General features: G+C 43.2%; 2 protein-coding genes across 2 annotated transcripts; both read left to right on the top strand.

Annotated features, from left to right (window-relative positions):
* The first annotated feature begins 799 nt into the window (after positions 1 to 799).
* Positions 800 to 13,691, top strand: BTBD1 (BTB domain containing 1). The gene is made up of 8 exons (XM_021537556.3): positions 800 to 1,212; positions 5,989 to 6,145; positions 6,374 to 6,479; positions 7,880 to 8,077; positions 8,308 to 8,500; positions 9,028 to 9,115; positions 11,721 to 11,867; positions 12,742 to 13,691. The coding sequence occupies exons 1-8, from the start codon at positions 815 to 817 to the stop codon at positions 12,898 to 12,900; spliced, it is 1,446 nt and encodes a 481-aa protein (XP_021393231.1). The 5' UTR covers positions 800 to 814; the 3' UTR covers positions 12,901 to 13,691.
* A 948-nt stretch (positions 13,692 to 14,639) lies between these two features.
* On the top strand, positions 14,640 to 17,538 carry C10H15orf40 (chromosome 10 C15orf40 homolog). Its single transcript, XM_021537379.3, has 4 exons — positions 14,640 to 14,738; positions 14,818 to 14,944; positions 15,754 to 15,881; positions 16,720 to 17,538. The coding sequence occupies exons 1-4, from the start codon at positions 14,667 to 14,669 to the stop codon at positions 16,810 to 16,812; spliced, it is 420 nt and encodes a 139-aa protein (XP_021393054.1). The 5' UTR covers positions 14,640 to 14,666; the 3' UTR covers positions 16,813 to 17,538.
* The last annotated feature ends 842 nt before the right edge of the window (positions 17,539 to 18,380 follow it).

Here is an 18,380-nt window from a genome sequence, read left to right as displayed (position 1 = left end):
ATGAATTTGCATTTCACGTGCCTAAGCACAATCGCTGCCATTTATTCCCTCCCACGGGCAGCGCTACCAGCCCCGCGCCTGCCGCGGCGCTCTGCGCCCTGCCCGTGTGCCCGCGTCCTCCGCGGCTCTGCAAGCGCAGTCCCTGCGCATTCCCGGGCGGTCCCGGACGGCTTGACGGGCCTGGCGAGCGGCCCGGGGCACATCCCGGGGGACATCCCGGGGGCACATCCCGGGGGACATCCCGGGGGCACATCCCGGGGGCACATCCCGGGGATATATCCCGGGGCACGTCCCGGGGCACATCCCGGGGGCACATCCCGGGGGTACATCCCGGGGGCACATCCCGGGGCACGTCCCGGGGCACATCCCGGGGGTACATCCCGGGGCACATCCCGGGGCAGGTCCCGGAGTACATCCCGGGGCACGTCCCGGGGGTACATCCCGGGGGTACATCCCGGGGCACATCCCGGGGCAGGTCCCGGAGTACATCCCGGGGCACGTCCCGGGGGTACATCCCGGGGGCACGTCCCGGGGGTACATCCCGGGGGTACATCCCGGGGCAGGTCCCGGGGCACATCCCGGGGGTACATCCCGGGGCAGGTCCCGGGGCACATCCCGGGGATACATCCCGGGGCAGGTCCCGGAGTACATCCCGGGGCAGGTCCCGGGCACCTCCCAGGCCGGGCCGGGCGGCGGCTGCGGCGGGGCCTGCGCGGGCAGCGGCGCGTGCGCGGCGCGGGGCGGGCCCGCGCTGGCGCCGGGGCGGGGCTGAGGAGCGCCCGGCGCGGCCCGGCCCGGCGCGGCCCCGAGGGCGATGGCGGCGGCGGGGGGCGGCCCGGGGGCGCCCGCGGAGACGCCGCCCGCCACCGCCGCGGGCGTCGCCGCCGCCGAGGCCGGCGCGGTGTTGCAGCGGGAGCCGCTGTACAACTGGCAGGCCACCAAGGGCTCGCTGCGGGAGCGCTTCGCCTTCCTCTTCTCCAACGAGCTCCTCAGCGACGTGCACTTCGTGGTGGGCAAGGGCAGCGCCCGCGGCGGCGGCGGCGGCGGGGCGGCGCCCCCCGGGCCCGGGCAGCAGCGCATCCCCGCCCACCGGTTCGTGCTGGCGGCCGGCAGCGCCGTGTTCGACGCGATGTTCAACGGCGGCATGGCCACCACCTCGGCCGAGATCGAGCTGCCCGACGTGGAGCCCGCCGCCTTCCTGGCGCTCCTCAGGTCAGCGCGGGCGGGGGCGGCCGCGCTCGGAGGGGGCTCCGCGCCGCGGCCCCGCTTGGCCGCCGCTGCCTGGGCCTCGCTCCGCGGCCCCTCCCGGTCCTGTCCCCACAGAGCCCGGCCTGTCCCTACTGCCCGTCCCTGGAGGGAGCTGCAGGGAAGGCGCGGGAGTGCCTTGGGGGCTGCGCGCAAGGTCACAGCGCGCTTCCAACGTGGTTTGGTCCCTCTCGCTCTTTACCCTGCACTCTATTCCCAAGAGAAGTGCTCTAATTCCCTGGCAGCTGACTGTCCCTTTAGGGAAGCGCTCGGTGGGTGTGTGGTTGGGCTCTTGGATTCAAGGGTTTTGGTTTGTTAAAGTGAAATGATGGGAATTACTGGGTCCCCTTGATGATGCAACTATCCAGGCATTTTCTGATAGTGACTAAGAAGGGGCAGAGGCTGTTTGTACCAAGCTTTTCGTTTCATTTGATACTTACCACGACATTTGATACTTTGAAGTCTTAGTCATCTTCCTGTTCACTTTTCTTTCTCAGCGATGACAATAAGTTGTTGCATCTCTTTGCCATAATAACACCCATTGTAATCGTACTTGGGCAGAGGAGGAACATGCAGCAGAAGGCAGTAACCAGCTGATTTTCACTTCCAGGCCGTCTGAGTGTGAGACTGGAAGCGCAATGATATAAAGGATATAAAGGAAGGATATAAAGTGTGTTAGTGATTTCTAATTTGGGCAGAGTAGGATCTGCTATTTTGCGTGCTCACAAAACTGATGATTTTACCTATCATTTATTTCTCTGTACTCAGTGTAGTGGCAAGTAAAATTTATGTTATTTATAGAAGCAATTGCTAATAGTTTATTTGTACCTTGGGCTGTGGTGTGGTAATACAACTAACCTGCATAAACTTAAGGTTTTTATCAAAGAAACCACTCTGCTAGGCAAAAAATATAAACTATAAAATATATAAAACAGTTCTCTCTAATGAACATTTGGGAAACAAGTGATATTATTGCCTGGAAATAAATATGTAGTGTCTCAAAGTTCTTTGTAATAGGAAAAACTCCAAAGTCTTGGCAACTTTCTCCTTTTCCTGAGGCCCAAGAGACAGGAACAATTAGAAGTCACCTGGTCCTTAGGTAATCACAGGCAAAGGAGGTAAAGTAAGTGATGTGCACAAAACCCCCGTGAGCAGCAATGTCTTGCTGTTGCTGTTAGCAAATGAACTGTTCTTTGTGGATGTTTTGTGCAGAGGAGCAAGAGGTAGTGGGAAGTGTCTTTTAAGCAAATTGGCTCTGAAGGTTGAAAGTAAATGACAGTGCACATCTGTACGTTTGTGTCTGTATATGCGCGAAAAACGCTGGGCAGGGAAAAGTGGGTGTAATAATACAAGTTTGTCTGGATAAAAATGGAAACACAGAAGCAGAGATTTCTAAGTAAAGATAAGAAGGATGGTGTTTGAGCACTGAGGAATGAATGAAGAGATGTTGTTAAAAGCAAACAAAAGCATCCTGTGTTGTAGGGCTGCCAGTGTGTAATGGCCAGGGGACTTGCGTCAGTGCACTGACTGTGCTTGTGCCTTGTCTGAATATCAGCATACTGGTGACTGCTGAAACAGCTCAGGTTTGCTGTCTCTGCCGGCTCTTCAGGACATTCTTGCATGCTATGTGTATTTCTTTGAGCTTATATTGAAATAAATATGCATTGCAGTACCTTGTTAAAAACATCTCTAGGGAGACCTTCTCTAATACATGCCAGTACTGGGCTTTTTCCATGATGGAAACAACATGGGGTCTTTTCCTGGTGTTGACTGAAAGAGACAGGAATGATACCTTGCACCATTGGCCTCTTTTATCTATCATTAGTAAATCACTCAGATAATGATAGTTACCTTTCACAGGACATTTCCTTAATGCTTGAAAACACCAATGTGAGGTATATTGCCTAGAAGTTCAGTCAGGATGTTTGAATACACATAGCAAATGAACATCAAGTAAAGGAAATGTTTGAGTAATGAAAAACTTTCTAAGCATAATTTACTAATTATTTAATGTTCCTTAGCTCATTGCCATTTTATTTACTCATGTGGTTTGTTGAGTCATGTCGTAGTTTATTTGTTTCATAAGGATCTACTGGCAAATGCTACTTGTAAATTAAAGGAAAAGACTTTTTAATGCAAAAATAGTTTGACAGATAAATCCTTAAGACCTGAAATAATATCAAAGTCACAAAGTCACAAAAATCTGTTTCCCAATGAAACAACTTTTGTGTGTGTGTTTTTAACTACAAATTGAATAGCAATGATCAAGAAAATTCATGTTGTCTCAGTAGGTTTCTGCTTTACAGTTTCTTTTTGCTGGTTTTACTAAGATTTTTTTTTTTTAAATTTTCATTCATATTTTACAATAAGCTAACTTGTCCTTTGATCACAGAATAAATGAAAGTGATGATATGGCACAAGTTAAGAGTCTGTCTTCCAAAAATCTTTTCAGAGAATTTTGGCAAGCAGTAAATAAAGGGCTAATCATGGCTAACTTGAAAAAAGATTCCTGTGTGCTTTTATAATGGTGAAACATTCCAGCTATTGAGAGGATGCTCCCACAAGGGGAGAAGGAAGTGCTAACCTGAGAGTAAAGAAAAATAGCATAAAATGTATGAGAGGCTTATATTGAGTGAATGATTGACTGGTCAATTGGAAAAATTGTTCTGGGCACTGAAAGTGTTCTTCCACTATGCACATACACCCCCCAGCTTCCCATTCCCTCATCCTGGATGCCAGTAAAATGAGGTTGTTTCTGTCTCAAAGGAAGGAGAGGAGGGAAGGAGCAGTGATCAGCAGTGCCACTGAGATAAGTGGAGGAGGAGCAGTGGTGCAAGCATAAAGCTGTGCTAGTTCAGGCGTGCCACAGAGGGGAGAGGTAACACAGCACAGCTCTTGGCACATGTGAGCAGGGGATTTATAGAGGGAAGCCACACCTAGGACTGCACCCTGTTTCTTTGGAAGGTATAGCAGAAAGTGAAACAAGCCAGATGAGCCCCTCTGGTATGCCACTTTATTGGCTTCACATTGGATTCACTTAAGGAATAAAACCAAAATCATGTTCCAAAACCAATTTGGGATTTGGGTTTTTTTTTGTTAGGTAAAATGCATACTGTACTTTGCATGGCAGTATTGCTATTTTTAAAGCCTGTTAATCAACTTTTATGTGATTTAGACTCTAAACTCCTATAAAGTCACACAACAAAAGTTATGGCATTCTAAACTGATTATTTTAGATCTTAGAACCAAAATGCACTGTTCTAGTGCTTTAATGAAGAGCTTGTCAATTTAGTATGTAAAAGTGTGCCTGTGAAATATTTGTTTCTTAAAAGTAAATTTGTCAGCAATTGTGACAAACAAGTCAGCCCAGTCGTTTTCATCAACGGGTAATAATAGTTCATAGCTTCCATAAATCAGTTCTAATTGAACTGTATGAAACTTCTAGTTAAAAAAAACCCTTTAATTAAATTAATTCTTCTTACATTGTTCAGTTTAAATCCAGTTTAAAAAAATTAATCTACAGCATCATTCACATCTCCAAAGTGATGTGCAAGCTGGCTGCTTGAGTAGACTGGAGTGTTTTAATGGAAAATTTAGCAGCAAATTTAATGTTTGTGTGCCAGCAACTACTGAGAATTAGAGTTTTCTTGGTATATAAGAAATATAAACACTGAAGAACTTCTGTTGAAACTTTAATTCTGAGTTGATATTACATCAATTTCTCTATGTTGCAAGGAAGTTTAACTAGTCTGTTGTTTTCACAAGTTTCTCTTGTTAGATACAAACTGCTGATTGCTACATTTAAAAACCCTTCTAAACACACCTTCTGTCTCTGTGTGTCATCCATTTCCAGGATGTTCTGAACAACAAATATTAAGAAATATAAAGGAAAGACTTGGATTTCATTGTAGAATTCTTGCATTTGCTAGTATGCCCTGGTTTATTCTATTTAATTATCCATGTATTTTGGGGACAAATGTATTTTTGTAAATCACAGACTATTCTTGATTGTTATCTGAAAGGCTGATGAAATTTTGCTAAAATTATCTTAAATGTCACCTCTAAGAAAATCTATTTTTAAAAAGGCAACAACTGCTCTGGAAACAGTTGTTTTTTTTTCTTCTGGTATTGGTGGTGGTATTCTGGTTCATAGTTTATGCTAAAATCTCAACCAGTCCTCTTGCTTCAGGCAGTGAGGACAAGCCAGAGTGTGGCAGGAGTAGAAAAGTCAAGGTCACGTGCTAGAATGTAAACTCTTTCCTCTCTGAATACTACAGAGGGGTAACTTTGGCATAAGATGTTCTCACAATCTAAGTCCTTAACACTATTCCCTCATGGAGGGGAAGCCAGCGTGCGGTGTCAGTAAATGAATTGCAGGAGTACAGCCATAGAGGATTGTGCATTGATGTTTTCCTGATGAACTGAGAGCATGCATTTGTAGGTTAAGTAATTCTGCAGCTCAGCTGTTGTTTACAGTTGGTGAGCTATGTATAACTAGTACAGCCAGATCAGTCTAGGGAGTAATACATATTTAAAACAAATGTATGCCATTAGGCTAACATAATAGTCTTTCCTGAACCTTTTAAGTTACCTTCTTTATTTATAAAGATGCTATGAGGTCAGCTGTTGCACGGTTTACAGTGCAAGTCTTTGGCCTGTTTTCTAAATGCAAAGAGACTGTTGTGTTTGGCTGCCCCTCTAAAGATATGTTTTTATGATCTGTATTTGTGTATTGATTTATAGGTTTCTTTATTCAGATGAAGTTCAAATTGGTCCAGAAACAGTCATGACTACTTTATACACTGCTAAAAAGTATGCAGTCCCTGCCCTGGAAGCACATTGTGTGGATTTCCTAACAAAGCATCTCCGAGCAGATAATGCCTTTATGCTGCTTACTCAAGTAGGTAAATTTAAGCTTAGTTTTGATTTACTAGAAGAATTCTCAGTTGGAGGGAAATTACTAATTCTCCTTAATTATGTACACCTTTGAGATTTTAAGTGCTCTTTAAGGTATAAACACAAAGCGTACTTAGTTCAATTTATGTCTATACTGGAGGTAAAATGCATGCTTTTTAAGATCAGGAGTTTGTCAGTTTTATGCTAAAGGTGTATTTCTTTATCTTTCCAGGCCCGTTTGTTTGATGAACCTCAGCTTGCTAGTCTTTGTCTGGACACAATAGACAAAAGCACTATGGATGCCATAAGTGCAGAAGGCTTTACAGATATCGACATAGGTAAGGCACTCTGTGTGTCCTAAGCATGAAATGACAGTGCCCCAGGATAGTTCCTTCCCCTGTCTGAGTGTGCAGAGTCCCAAGCACTTCTTCCTTCTTGGCCATCCACCCCTGCAGTGCTTTCCTTTGAGCTTCACTCCTGAGCTGGCTTGCACTGCCCTGTGTCCCAGGGCTCCCACTGTGGTGACACCACACTTCATTGAAGTCAAAGCTTTCACTTGCTGAGGGTTGTGCCTCATGCCTGAGGCATCCATATCTGCTTTTCATGTGCAACAGGAATCATGCTGTTCTGTTGCCACATGAACATATCTGTTCAAAGTTGTACAGATACAATTAATGAAATCTGCTTTTAAAAATGAATACATGAACTGCTAGTTTCTCTGTTTAATCTTCTATCAAAAGCTAGCAGTTGTAAATTTACTTACTCAATTTCATTGCTACTGTATGTATCTAAGGTTTTACTCCAGTTCAGCTAGATTGTGGGAAAAATTCAGGCTGAAGGAAGGTGTTCACTGCATAAAGAAATTTGAAAGCCATTGTTAACTCACGTTCAGTAGGATTTGTACTCAGACTGAGGGATCTTTAGTCTTGGTAAGTCTCAATCTGTTTTGACTTTCCAATATGCTGTTTTCTATAACTGCAAACATCCCTTACTTAAATTCAAGGCAGATAAAAATTCCCAGAGGCAGAAGATTCATAATATAGAAACCCTTTTATTTTTTGACTTGCATTCGGTGATAATTTGTGCATACCTGTTATTCAAAGAAGGCCAGAGGGAGTAATAAATACAGCATCAGTTGCTTTTTAAACATGTACCTTGCCTCAGATCTTGTGTTTCACCTTCAAGTTGCTTTGTGGATAGCAAATATGTCAATACTTAAAATGACTTTCATGTATCTTTAAACTGGTTTTTGTGTACCACTCTGCTTGTGGCTATAGTTGATGCAGTTGGGCAGGTGGCTGCCCAGATGAGAAAATGACACTGTCATTATGAGTAACTTGGTTTTTTAGTGTCATCATGAGTAACCTGGATTTTTAGTAGTGTGCATTCACTGTTTGGTCACTTTCAGTTTTCATCTTGCCCTAACAATGGAATTTCAGGATATTTGTTATCACTGCAGAGATTAGTTACACTCCTAGAAATCAAGAAGAAAACTCATATCCTGTTTTCATAGCAGGAAAATTAACTTTTAGTTTAAAATCTATGTATTATTGCAAGATTACTTTTTATGCAAGATAAATTATGTGTAATACATATACACACATAATAATAAGACAAAGCTAATAGTCTTGTTATGAATATTCTTAGTGTGTAATTAGTATTTTAAGCTTACATAATGTAGCACTGTTGCTGGCTTGGATGAAAACTGATGTAAAGCTGCTAACATTTTTTTCTTTAGACACATTATGTGCAGTTCTAGAAAGGGACACTCTCAGTATTCGAGAAAGTAGGCTCTTTGGAGCTGTGGTTCGCTGGGCAGAAGCAGAATGTCAAAGACAACAACTGCCTGTGACATTCGGGAACAAACAGAAAGTCCTTGGAAGAGCTCTTTCCTTAATCCGTTTCCCATTAATGACTATCGAAGAGTTTGCAGCAGGTGAGTTTTGGAGTTCTTTGTCTGAGACCATCTCTCAGTGCTGTTTAACTGTCTTTAACTCAATTCTGTTAATATTGTACTAATAACAGTTGTGATGCACAAATGAAAGCAAAACATTTGGAGATTATGGCTCTGGCCACTGGAAAATATCAGTTTGTGAATATATGTGGTTTAAATACAACAGCTGGAGTAATCCTTCAAATAATTTTAGAAGTTTTATGTTTTCACAGGCCCTGCTCAATCTGGAATCTTGTCAGATCGGGAAGTAGTAAATCTCTTTCTGCACTTTACTGTCAATCCTAAACCTAAAGTAGATTATATTGACCGACCAAGGTGTTGCCTTAGAGGAAAGGAATGCAGCATTAACAGGTTCCAGCAGGTGGAGAGCCGCTGGGGCTACAGCGGAACAAGCGACCGGATCAGGTAGGACTTGAGAAACTGTTTGAAGGAGAGTCAGAAATGTGTGGGGAGAAAGGGAATAAATCATTCAACTTTGACTTTTCAGTATAAGATACAGTAGCAGACATGCTGGCTCTGTTGCACACATTTGATCTTTTCCTTTTTTTATTTTAGCTGTTACACATACGAAATAAAAACAAGAATGAGGTTAAGGAGGATTGGGTGCATTCTAGAATGATTGAGTGTTATCTGTATATTTCTTTTTGAAATACTGAGTCTTGATCTGTTTTTATTTTGGATATAGTGAAAAGAATTTGGTTATGTTTTGTTTATTAATACTGAATATCTTGAGGAATTAGCAAAGCTTTAACCTATGAACCTGGTAAAGCATTTTTCTTAGTATTGAAATCTAAATAAAAAATACTATTTAAAAAAAATGCAATGCCGTTCTCGGTTTACTTCCCTACTTTTCAGTTGGAGTCTTTTTCCTGCTTAAAATATGGTAACACACTCACCACAGTTGTTTGAATTGCTTTCTTGTGTCTTACCAGGTTCACAGTTAACAGAAGAATTTCCATAGTGGGATTTGGATTGTATGGATCTATCCATGGACCCACAGACTATCAAGTTAATATACAGGTACAGTATATTATGTTTAAATAGGCTTGTCCACTTGTAAGAACTTGGAAAAGGAAGCTCCATTTGTAGCACATGCAAAAGGTTTGGTCTGTATTTGGGAGGGAGCAATTGCTAGGCCAGGAATCTCAAGGTGTGTTTTGTCACAAGTGGGTATAAGTGGGTGACTGGGCAAAAGAAGAACGCTATGGAACTCTGCTCCCTTTCTCCTGTATTCTCCCGTCCTTCAATCATTTTCAGTGTAGGTGTTTCCCAACATCCAGCTTTTTTCCTCTTTTCTCAAGCGTTTCCTAATAGAAAATATGTACTGATATTGTACTTGGGTATGTTATGTCCTTCAGTAGCCTGCATGCTTCTTATAAATATTTGTTTTCTGTAATTGCTCCTTTTAGTTTCTTTTGAACAAGATTCCTCATTTTTCTCTTTTTGAAATTTAGCACAGCTTTAGGGGATTTGCTTTTGTTGCTCATGTGGGAGTGTTGACTCTCAGTATATTATGGACACTGTTACATAGTGTTTCCATTATGAAATTTTGAATCTGATCCTGCTCATCACTCAGTACCAAATCAAGGTTTGCGTTTCTTCCTGCTGAGCAATTGGTTAGCAGGCTCATGAAGTGGCCAGTGATAGTATCTAAAAATGTCCCCCTATTCATGTCCTGATGTGACCCTTGCCTGTTCCCATCAGGCAATTGAAGACAGCACTAAAATTGTATTTCCTGCTCTTGCTGTTAGATCCCTTAGCATATTGTGGTCAGGATTGTCTTCTAGTAGTACTGATCCAGCACTATATATTTTCTTTCCTTTTTGAGTGTGGAATTTCAGTCTATTTGAATTCTTTTTCTTGTAGAGATTAGTTTTGTTTATGGTACTATCATATCACATTGATTTATTAGGTGCATGAGAAATTTTGTGAAATAAATAGTCTGTGACTTCGTTCTAGATTCCAGCATGTGCTGGAATTCTTGTTTCAGTTCATTAATGAACATTCTGTTTAAATGACAAATTGCCTTCTACTTCCTATTTGATGATTATTATTATTTGAGTACTCTGTACTTAAGTATAGGGATTTTGTGTCTGTCTCCTAAGGAAAAAATGCCATGCCTTTCTTCTTAATGATGTTCCAAACAGAATGTACATGGACATTTTGAAGGAATTGAGTTTTTCTACATTCCTCACTTTAAAAAGCTCACTTGCAAATTTCTCTATTTGAAGTATCTTCAGTTTGTCAAACCACACATCCATGTAAATAGTAGCATAGGGCACTAGGCAGGACCTTTAGAACAAAGGAGTTGATCTCAGGAGCCTAGCAGCTATACTAAACATACCTGGGAATTTTTACTTCACATAAACCCTTTTTTGAATCTCTCAGCTGAATTCTTGTTAGCAGATGAAAGCATTCGGTGTATTCCCTCAGGATGTTTGCTGGATTTATTTAATCTGAAAAGAATTTCTATTATTTTCAATGCAAACCAATGCATATTAAATGGGAATGATTGGAATAGTCACTTGAAAAAGATCCTCCCAATTGAAACTGAAAGGCTAAATAAACCTTTGTGGTTCTTATATAGGTTCTCTTTACCCTGGAAGTATCCCTAATAAGTGACGAATCTGAAACTTTTTTGTGGCAATCTTTTCAGACAGTTATTTAAGTCTGGTGCCTCTGGCTTTCTTCTTAGCTCTGCATCAGTACTAGCAGAGCTTCAGAGAGTTAAACTATTTAAAAATTGCCATAAAATAGTGATAATGTATACTGCAAATACATCTGTTATGTGAAAAGGGCTTAAGTCTTTAGCATTATAATTGTTCAAATTTCTGTTGATCGTGGCTGGGGAAAAAACTAGAGTATGCTTTGCCTAGAATAAAGCTTAATCTCATGCATGGGTAATACTGAAAGTTATATGGCAAGTTAAAAAGAAATTGTTAAAACTGATAGGATTCTTAGTGCAGTAATCACAAGAAGTGCTCTGCTCTAAAGCTCTGATACCCAACTTTTGCAAGAGGTATTGGGCAGCATGGATCAGGATTGCAATCCAGAATGGGAAGGTATCTGCTATGTTTAAGTTAGTGATTCTTACTCGCCACTGAAATTGAAGGCAATAGTAGAATTTTTATACTGAATCAAAATTAGAAATTGTATAAAACGTAACAGCACAAGTTTTTGTTTTCTATTAGGAAGGTGTCATTGACTACCTACATTATCTGTAAAAACTTGTTTTCTAAAGTAATGACAGGCAGCAAATGAGATTTCCTCATGTGGGCTGTGAAGGTGTGCAGAGATCAGCAAATTAAGCACAGGATTAGCTGTTGTATATGAAGGTCAGAAGCTGAAGGTGTGAGAGCTGTTCTCCCCCTCCAAGGACAGACTTTAACCTGGCTGGAGCAGTGCCCAGAGCCCGTGTAAAACTCACGAGCCATCATTCCAGCTGCTGCATCAGCTCCAGCGGTATCAGGAAATCACAGCTCCTTTCCAGCTGAGATTGCACTGTCCTTGCAGTGAGGCTGGGTGGGGTAGGCAAGTGTTTGCTTGTAACCTTCTCATGTGCATACAATCAGAGCCTTTCTCATGCCTGTGAACATAAAACTACACTGTTCATGCTTGTGTCCAGATAATTGATTATGAGAAGAACCAGACGCTGGGACAGAACGACACTGGATTTAGCTGTGACGGAACAGCCAGTACCTTCAGAGTTATGTTCAAGGAGCCCATAGAGATTCTGCCCACGGTTTGCTACACAGCTTGTGCAACCTTGAAAGTAAGAATGTCTAACTGGACAGAAAAAAGTGTTACTTTGATGCAAGAGTTACTCTTTTATCAGTGTTCTGATGGGAAAATGTCTTCTAGATCTTGAATTTATTTTAACTTTAGGGCTAAATAAGGACGTAGTTAGAACTCTACTGTAATTTGTAAGACTGTTACATCTCTTCTGGGCCACAGCATGGAATTCATAACTGGATCCTTTGTGCCTTCCCACTTTTTTGCTTGATGTAGGAGTTAGAATAGTTCTAATGGAAGTCATTGGTTCTGTGAGGGGAAAAAAAAGCCCTATCTAGAAAACATAATCTGGCAGTTCTCTTTCAAAACAAAAAAGTTTGATTTCTTTTATCAAGGATATTCTGACCAATTCAAGAAAACAGCTTTTTTTTCACTTCTTTCTATATACTGCTGCTGAAATAGTAGGTAATAATTACTTTTTCTCAGAAAGTCTTCTCTTAGTGTTGTGGACAAATTTATTTCTCAAAAAAATTTAATATTCTTCTAAGTATAATTTCCTATACAGAAATCAGAGTTCAGTGTGTTGGAAAAAATACTGTACATTAAAAACAGCTGAGGCAGGGAACTAAGTAAAAATACAGGCAACCTGTGTGATAAGAAGAAATACTAGAAAGTATTCATTACTAGTTGGATAAAATCAACTGGTTTAAGTCTGCTGTCTGAGAAATATATTTTTGTTATTTAGACATAGGGCCCTGGCTTCTGTTGCCTGTGATTTTGTATTTAATTTATATGATGTGGGTACAGAAATTTTATACTACTAAAATAGCCCAAGTCAGTTGTGTTTGACCATCAGTAATTTTAGGATCTTGCCCACTTCCATTGTGTTGCTGATCTCTTGTGATGTTTTTCAGGGTCCCGATTCCCACTATGGAACAAAAGGTTTGAAGAAAGTGATCCACGAATCTCCTACTGCTAGCAAAACATGCTTTGTCTTTTATAGTTCACCAGGTAACAACAATGGTACATCAATAGAAGATGGACAGATACCAGAAATAATATTTTATACTTAGTTTCACATGATGATCTGGAATGTGTTGGTGTCTCAGTGGACTTCAGCTCACCATTGGCAGCAGTTAAAAAAATTCTATTAAGTTACTTTAATGTGTAAAAACAAAACAGATTTGTTTTAGGGGTACCAGAAAAGCTATTTTTTTCTGCATTGTTATTGGTAGATTGTAATTTAGCTTTTCTTCTAAATTAAATGTTAAAGGAATAAGTACTCTGTGTATTGAAAAGTTTAAGTAGTACCTTGTGGTTAATTACTTTGTGTTTTCATCCCTTTGTTTCTCATGTAGTAAAATCATTTTTTGAACTGGAAAATCCTTACTTGTTATGAACAACTTGTGTATGTTTTCTCCAATCTGTCCTTAAAAGACAGTAAAGCTGCTGCTGTAGTCCCATCTTGCACTTCTTTCCAAAATGACCTTGGATTGACCCTATGGACATGGATTGCTACTGTATTTTTTTGAAGTACATGAGCAAAGCTGCATTCATATTACCATCATCTTGACTTTTTCCAAGAGCCATGGAGAATTAATGGACTTTGCACTGCAGAGAATATCTGCAGCTGCACTGAAGAAATAAATATCAAGTCAAATTCAGCAAGAAACAGATCTTTCCAGAATCTCTCTTAATTCAGAAGGGCTGTTTTGGAATACAGAACTGGTTATGCAAATAGCCACTGTATATATACATATGTGCCTATAAAAAATGTATAATGTGAAAATGAGAATATGAGACTTGTAATGATGCTATTTTATCATTGGATATTCTAGTACTAAAAAAAATAGTATAAACCTAAGGATTGTTGGTGTGCAACAAGTTTTACAGATTGCATACAATAACTTGATGCTATTGCTGTATGTATATAGTATTCAGTGCTTTGCAGTATGTACCATGTAGTAACAGAACGGCTTGGTGTACAAAGACCTGTACCCTCCCCCACGTTATACTAAAATTTGAGAATGCAGGAGAAAAAATAAGAAAATTTCCTTTCTTAAGGGGAGGTCACGCAGGTTTGGGGTGTCCAAAGGCTGCATGTAGAACAAGTGTCTGTCGAACGTCCAGCTCTGTGCACACTCCGCCAGCGCTCTCCTGTGCCTGGACGCGGCGCTGTTCCGGGACAGGGATGGGGGCCGGGCTCGGCCGTGCCGGGGCACCGCTGCGGGCACGGGGCTCGGCCGTGCCGGGGCTCCGCTGCGGGCACGGGGGGAGGCCGTGCCGGAGGAACCGCTGCGGGCACAGGGGGAGGCTGTGCCGGTGGAGCCGCTGCGGGCACGGGGGAGGCTGTGCCAGTGGAACCGCTGCGGGCACGGGGCTCGGCCGTGCCGGGGCTCCGCTGCGGGCACGGGGCTCGGCCGTGCCGGGGCACCGCTGCGGGCACGGGGGAGGCTGTGCCAGTGGAACCGCTGCGGGCACGGGGGAGGCCGTGCCGGGGCATCGCTGCGGGCACGGGGGAGGCCGTGCCGGGGCACCGCTGCGGGTACGGGGGAGGCCGTGCCGGTGGAGCCGCTGCGGGCACGGGGGAGGCCGTGCCGGGGCATCGCTGCGGGCACGGGGGAGGCCGTGCCGGAGGAACCGCTGCGGGCACGGGGGAGGCCGTGCCGGGGCTCCGCTGCGGGCACGGGGCTCGGCCGTGCCGGGGCTCCGCTGCGGGCACGGGGCTCGGCCGTGCCGGGGCTCCGCTGCGGGCACCGCGCCGGCCCGGCCGCGCCGTGCGGGGCGCGCAGGCGCTCGGGGCGGGCCCGGCGCGGTTGCCGGAAGAGCCGCCCCGGCCATGCCGAGCCTCGCCGGGTTCCTGCGGGTGCGGGCGGCGCCGGTGCGGAGCGGCGGGGCCATGCCCGGGAAGGTGCGGGCAGGGCCAGGAGAGGGAAGCGGGGCAGGGGCGGGTGGTGCCCGCCGTGACCGCGTCTGTTCCTCTGTTGCAGGGAAAAGCGGCCGCCAAGGGCCCCGCGGAGCCGGGCGCCGCCGCGGGGCCGGTGGCGGCGGCGGGCGGCGGCGCCGTGAGGGTGGCGGTGCGCGCCAAGCCCGGCGCTCGCTGCAGCGCCGTCACAGGTGCGTGTGGGGCCGGGCCCCGGGCTGCCTCGCTGCGCCCTGAGGAGCAGGGGCCGAGGGAGGGAACGCGGAAACCCCCGGGAACTGAGCGAGCAGTTCGGCCCTCCAGAGAATCGCGTCCCCCTGCGCGGCGCTGGGCGGCGCGGTGAGCACGGGGTAAATCCTGATCCTAAATCCTTCCGGTTGGCCTCTGTGGTTTCGTGCAGGCGCTGTTTCAAGGGTCTGTGCGGTTTTATTAGAGCCATAAAAGTTGGATCTAGCACAACGTGTTCTCCCTCTGCAGCCCTGGGCTTGCGCCTGCATGCATTGGGATTGCTTTCACATCCCCCGTGTGCGCGACACCCAGGGGCTGTGGCAGTGTCCGGGCCCCTTTGGAATTCACTGGGAACTCTCTGAGCAGACTGATTTAACAAGCGGCTTTTGGGGCAGGGGCGGGGGTAACCTGATTTGGGTCGTGTTACGTGGTGCCAAGCAGGACAACACCTGCAGTTGAGGGGAGCTCGGAGCGGTGCCCCCGTTGTGAGAAGGCTCATGTAGTCAATCATGTAATCAATCAATCAAGGTAACTCATGACTGCACCCTGCTACAGCATGAGGGCTTCACTGCTTGTATCATCAGTTTATACTTGGTTCTACTGGCCGACAATCAAGGGAATTCGTGAAATGTGAAAATGCCGTCACCTGCTAATCTATATGTTTACTTGGTTTTAAACTTAAATGTTTTTGAAAGCATAAACATTCATTTTTAGCAAACTGTGGTGTGATGTTTTGAATATTTTAAGCATAAAATCCTCCAATTATTTGCTATAGATGTGACGGCTGAGGCAGTAGGTGTAGCTATTGCTGCACCTCCATCAGAAGGGGAGGCAAATGCAGAGCTGTGCCGTTACCTGTCTAAGGTGCTTGAAGTGAAGAAGAGCGACGTTATTTTAGAGAAGGTACTTCCTTTTTTCCTTTCAGTTTTGCCCTACTGCAGTTGAAATTCAAGATTTTGAAACTTAAACATTGAGTACAGGGAGCTACTCCAAGTTCAGTCTGAAAGACACTTTAAAAAGTTTAGGTGAGTTAATGGAATGATTCATTGAGAACAAACTTTGTGTAGGAAGAACTGTGGCTGATCCTGAGATCTTTTAACCAGTTAAGTTATCATGATAATATTTTGCAAATCTCTAGTTCATGTGTTCTTCAAGATGCTCTTGTTTTCATGTCAAATGAGTTCACAGAATTTATGTTCTGCAGAGAATATTCATTTTATTAATAACTTTTCACTTTTTTTTAATAACTTCTGTATTTGATTCTGACATTTACCTGTCACACATAAGCAAGAGTGTATGTAAGCCCTTGGGTTGTAGCTGGGCCTCAAGAGTTTCTCTGTATTAAAATTTACATGTCTTGACTTTGGTGAGCAGAAACTCTTTGTTTTATTCATTGCACTGAATAAGTAATTTGTTTTATTAATTCATTCAACTTCAAGTCAGTCTTTCCAGCCATTTCCATTTACGGTTTATAAGCACAATGAAAAATAGTGCTTTTTATTTTTAGCTGTTGGTTTAATGGAGTAGTAATAGAAGTCTTTTAAAGAGTACTGTTAAAGGATAAGATGACCAAGCAAATGTCTTGTGAAAAGGTAGAGACAAATCTATGTAAGTCTTGTTTTTCCTGAATCATGGGCAAACTGCTTAATTTGTTTATCAGCATTTTATAAATAGCACTGTTTTCTTACCTTAAAGGGTGATTCTCTGAAAGACAGGTTTGTTCTGTGTTTGTCTAAACCAGGGGGGTAAATCACGCGACAAAGTGGTGAAGATTTCAATATCAGCGACACCAGATGAGATTTTAGAAAAACTGAAAAAAGAAGCTTCCAGTTGACCTAGAACAAGAGTGGAAATAGGAAGAAGCATCTTGGTATATCGACTGATATTCTTTTATACTTAATGCAGTGCTGTTTAGAGTGTGGGTAATGGCTACAGGAAGATACTTCTTTCCCCTCCCTTTGTTAATATAGGTGCTGTACAATTTAAGTTTTTCTGTAGGTTTGGTAAGAAAACTGAGGTTCTGTATCTGCTTCTGTCACTACAGACTTCCTTCTGTTCTAGATGGTTTCCTGGGGTAAGATTTGTCCTCTTCCCTGGTCCCTAAACAAATGGCTTAAGAAATATATTTTTAAGGGGAGCAAACATTGGTTAACAAAGTGAGGAGCTTGGAGTGACAGCATTCCATGTGGAAAGTGGTACAAAAGGACAAATCTGGATGGCAGAGACATAAAAGAGACTGTTCTCTGTGGTATCTCACAGCAGGTGCTGTGTGCAGCTTTTCACTCTGGGCACTTACAGATATCTAAAATAAATGTCTTTTGAAGCCAGTGTGTTGTTGTTGATCACACAGACAAACTGAAAGTAGAATCACCTGAACAACTGAAAGAAAACCAGAAGTTTTCAGTATGAAAAAACAATGCAGAACCCATCATTGCACATGTGCAGTCACTTTGTAATACTCTGTAAATAGTTTCCTTAAAAGTAGAGATTTGGTCATATATATCTTTGCCAATTGTATGTCACCTGTAATGACTGTTTTTAATAAAAGGGGCAAAAAGTATTCTCAAGCTTTTGTCTGTGTTTGTATTTTAACAAAGAAAAGAGTTGTTTCCTAGAAACGTCTTCATAGAATGCTACTTTGAAACAGCCTTTTTTTACAATCTTTCCTTGGTCTAAAAATGAGTAGTAGTGCAACCCCTAGAGAACAGAGCTGAGTCATTTGTAGAGCACAACAAAACAAGAAGTCTGAAACAAAATGGGTAACTATATTCCTGTTTCAAGGCTGATGAGAAAAAGGCTGAACTTCTCTATCATGCTTCAGAGGTCAGAGGAAGATTTAACTGACATTTCTCAAAGATTTGATACCACACATGGTTAGGGTAGGACTTTGTTTTTTCCTCTGCATCACTGCTGATGTCTGAAATTGTCCTGTATTTGTCCTATGGGTGTCATGTTAAAATGAAAGTAATGGCTAAAGGAAAAAAGATAAACTATTCTGAAGGTTTGTTTGAGGTGTGTCATACATTGTCATAGAAAACAATGTTATGAATGCAGATGCATTGCCAGATTGATGCAGTACAGGCTTCATAGCTCATAATTCAGCTTTTTCATGGGCAAAAGTCTTTCACTTTAGGGAACTCTTTCAGTGTCCTGTTTTCTAAATATCACAATGGTTGCTTTTAGAGTTAGAGAACTGGTGTTTGTCAAGGTGACAGTTCCTTCAAGGTGACTAATTTTAAAGATGTTATGAAAAATGTTACTTTCTGGAGAAATAAGTCTGAATTCTGTTTGTTTAATGGTTCACACCTGAGCCCCTGATTTTCTCAGGCATTTGGGCAGCCATACATTGCCTCAGTCCTCTTTCCTTACTTGTCTTTTCAGTCTGCACAGGTTGATTTTATT

This window comes from Lonchura striata, chromosome 10 (genome assembly GCF_050655825.1).
Source record: "Lonchura striata isolate lonStrDom1 chromosome 10, ASM5065582v1, whole genome shotgun sequence".
NCBI classification, from domain to species: domain Eukaryota; kingdom Metazoa; phylum Chordata; class Aves; order Passeriformes; family Estrildidae; genus Lonchura; species Lonchura striata.
This window is presented reverse-complemented; position numbering and strand designations above follow the sequence as displayed.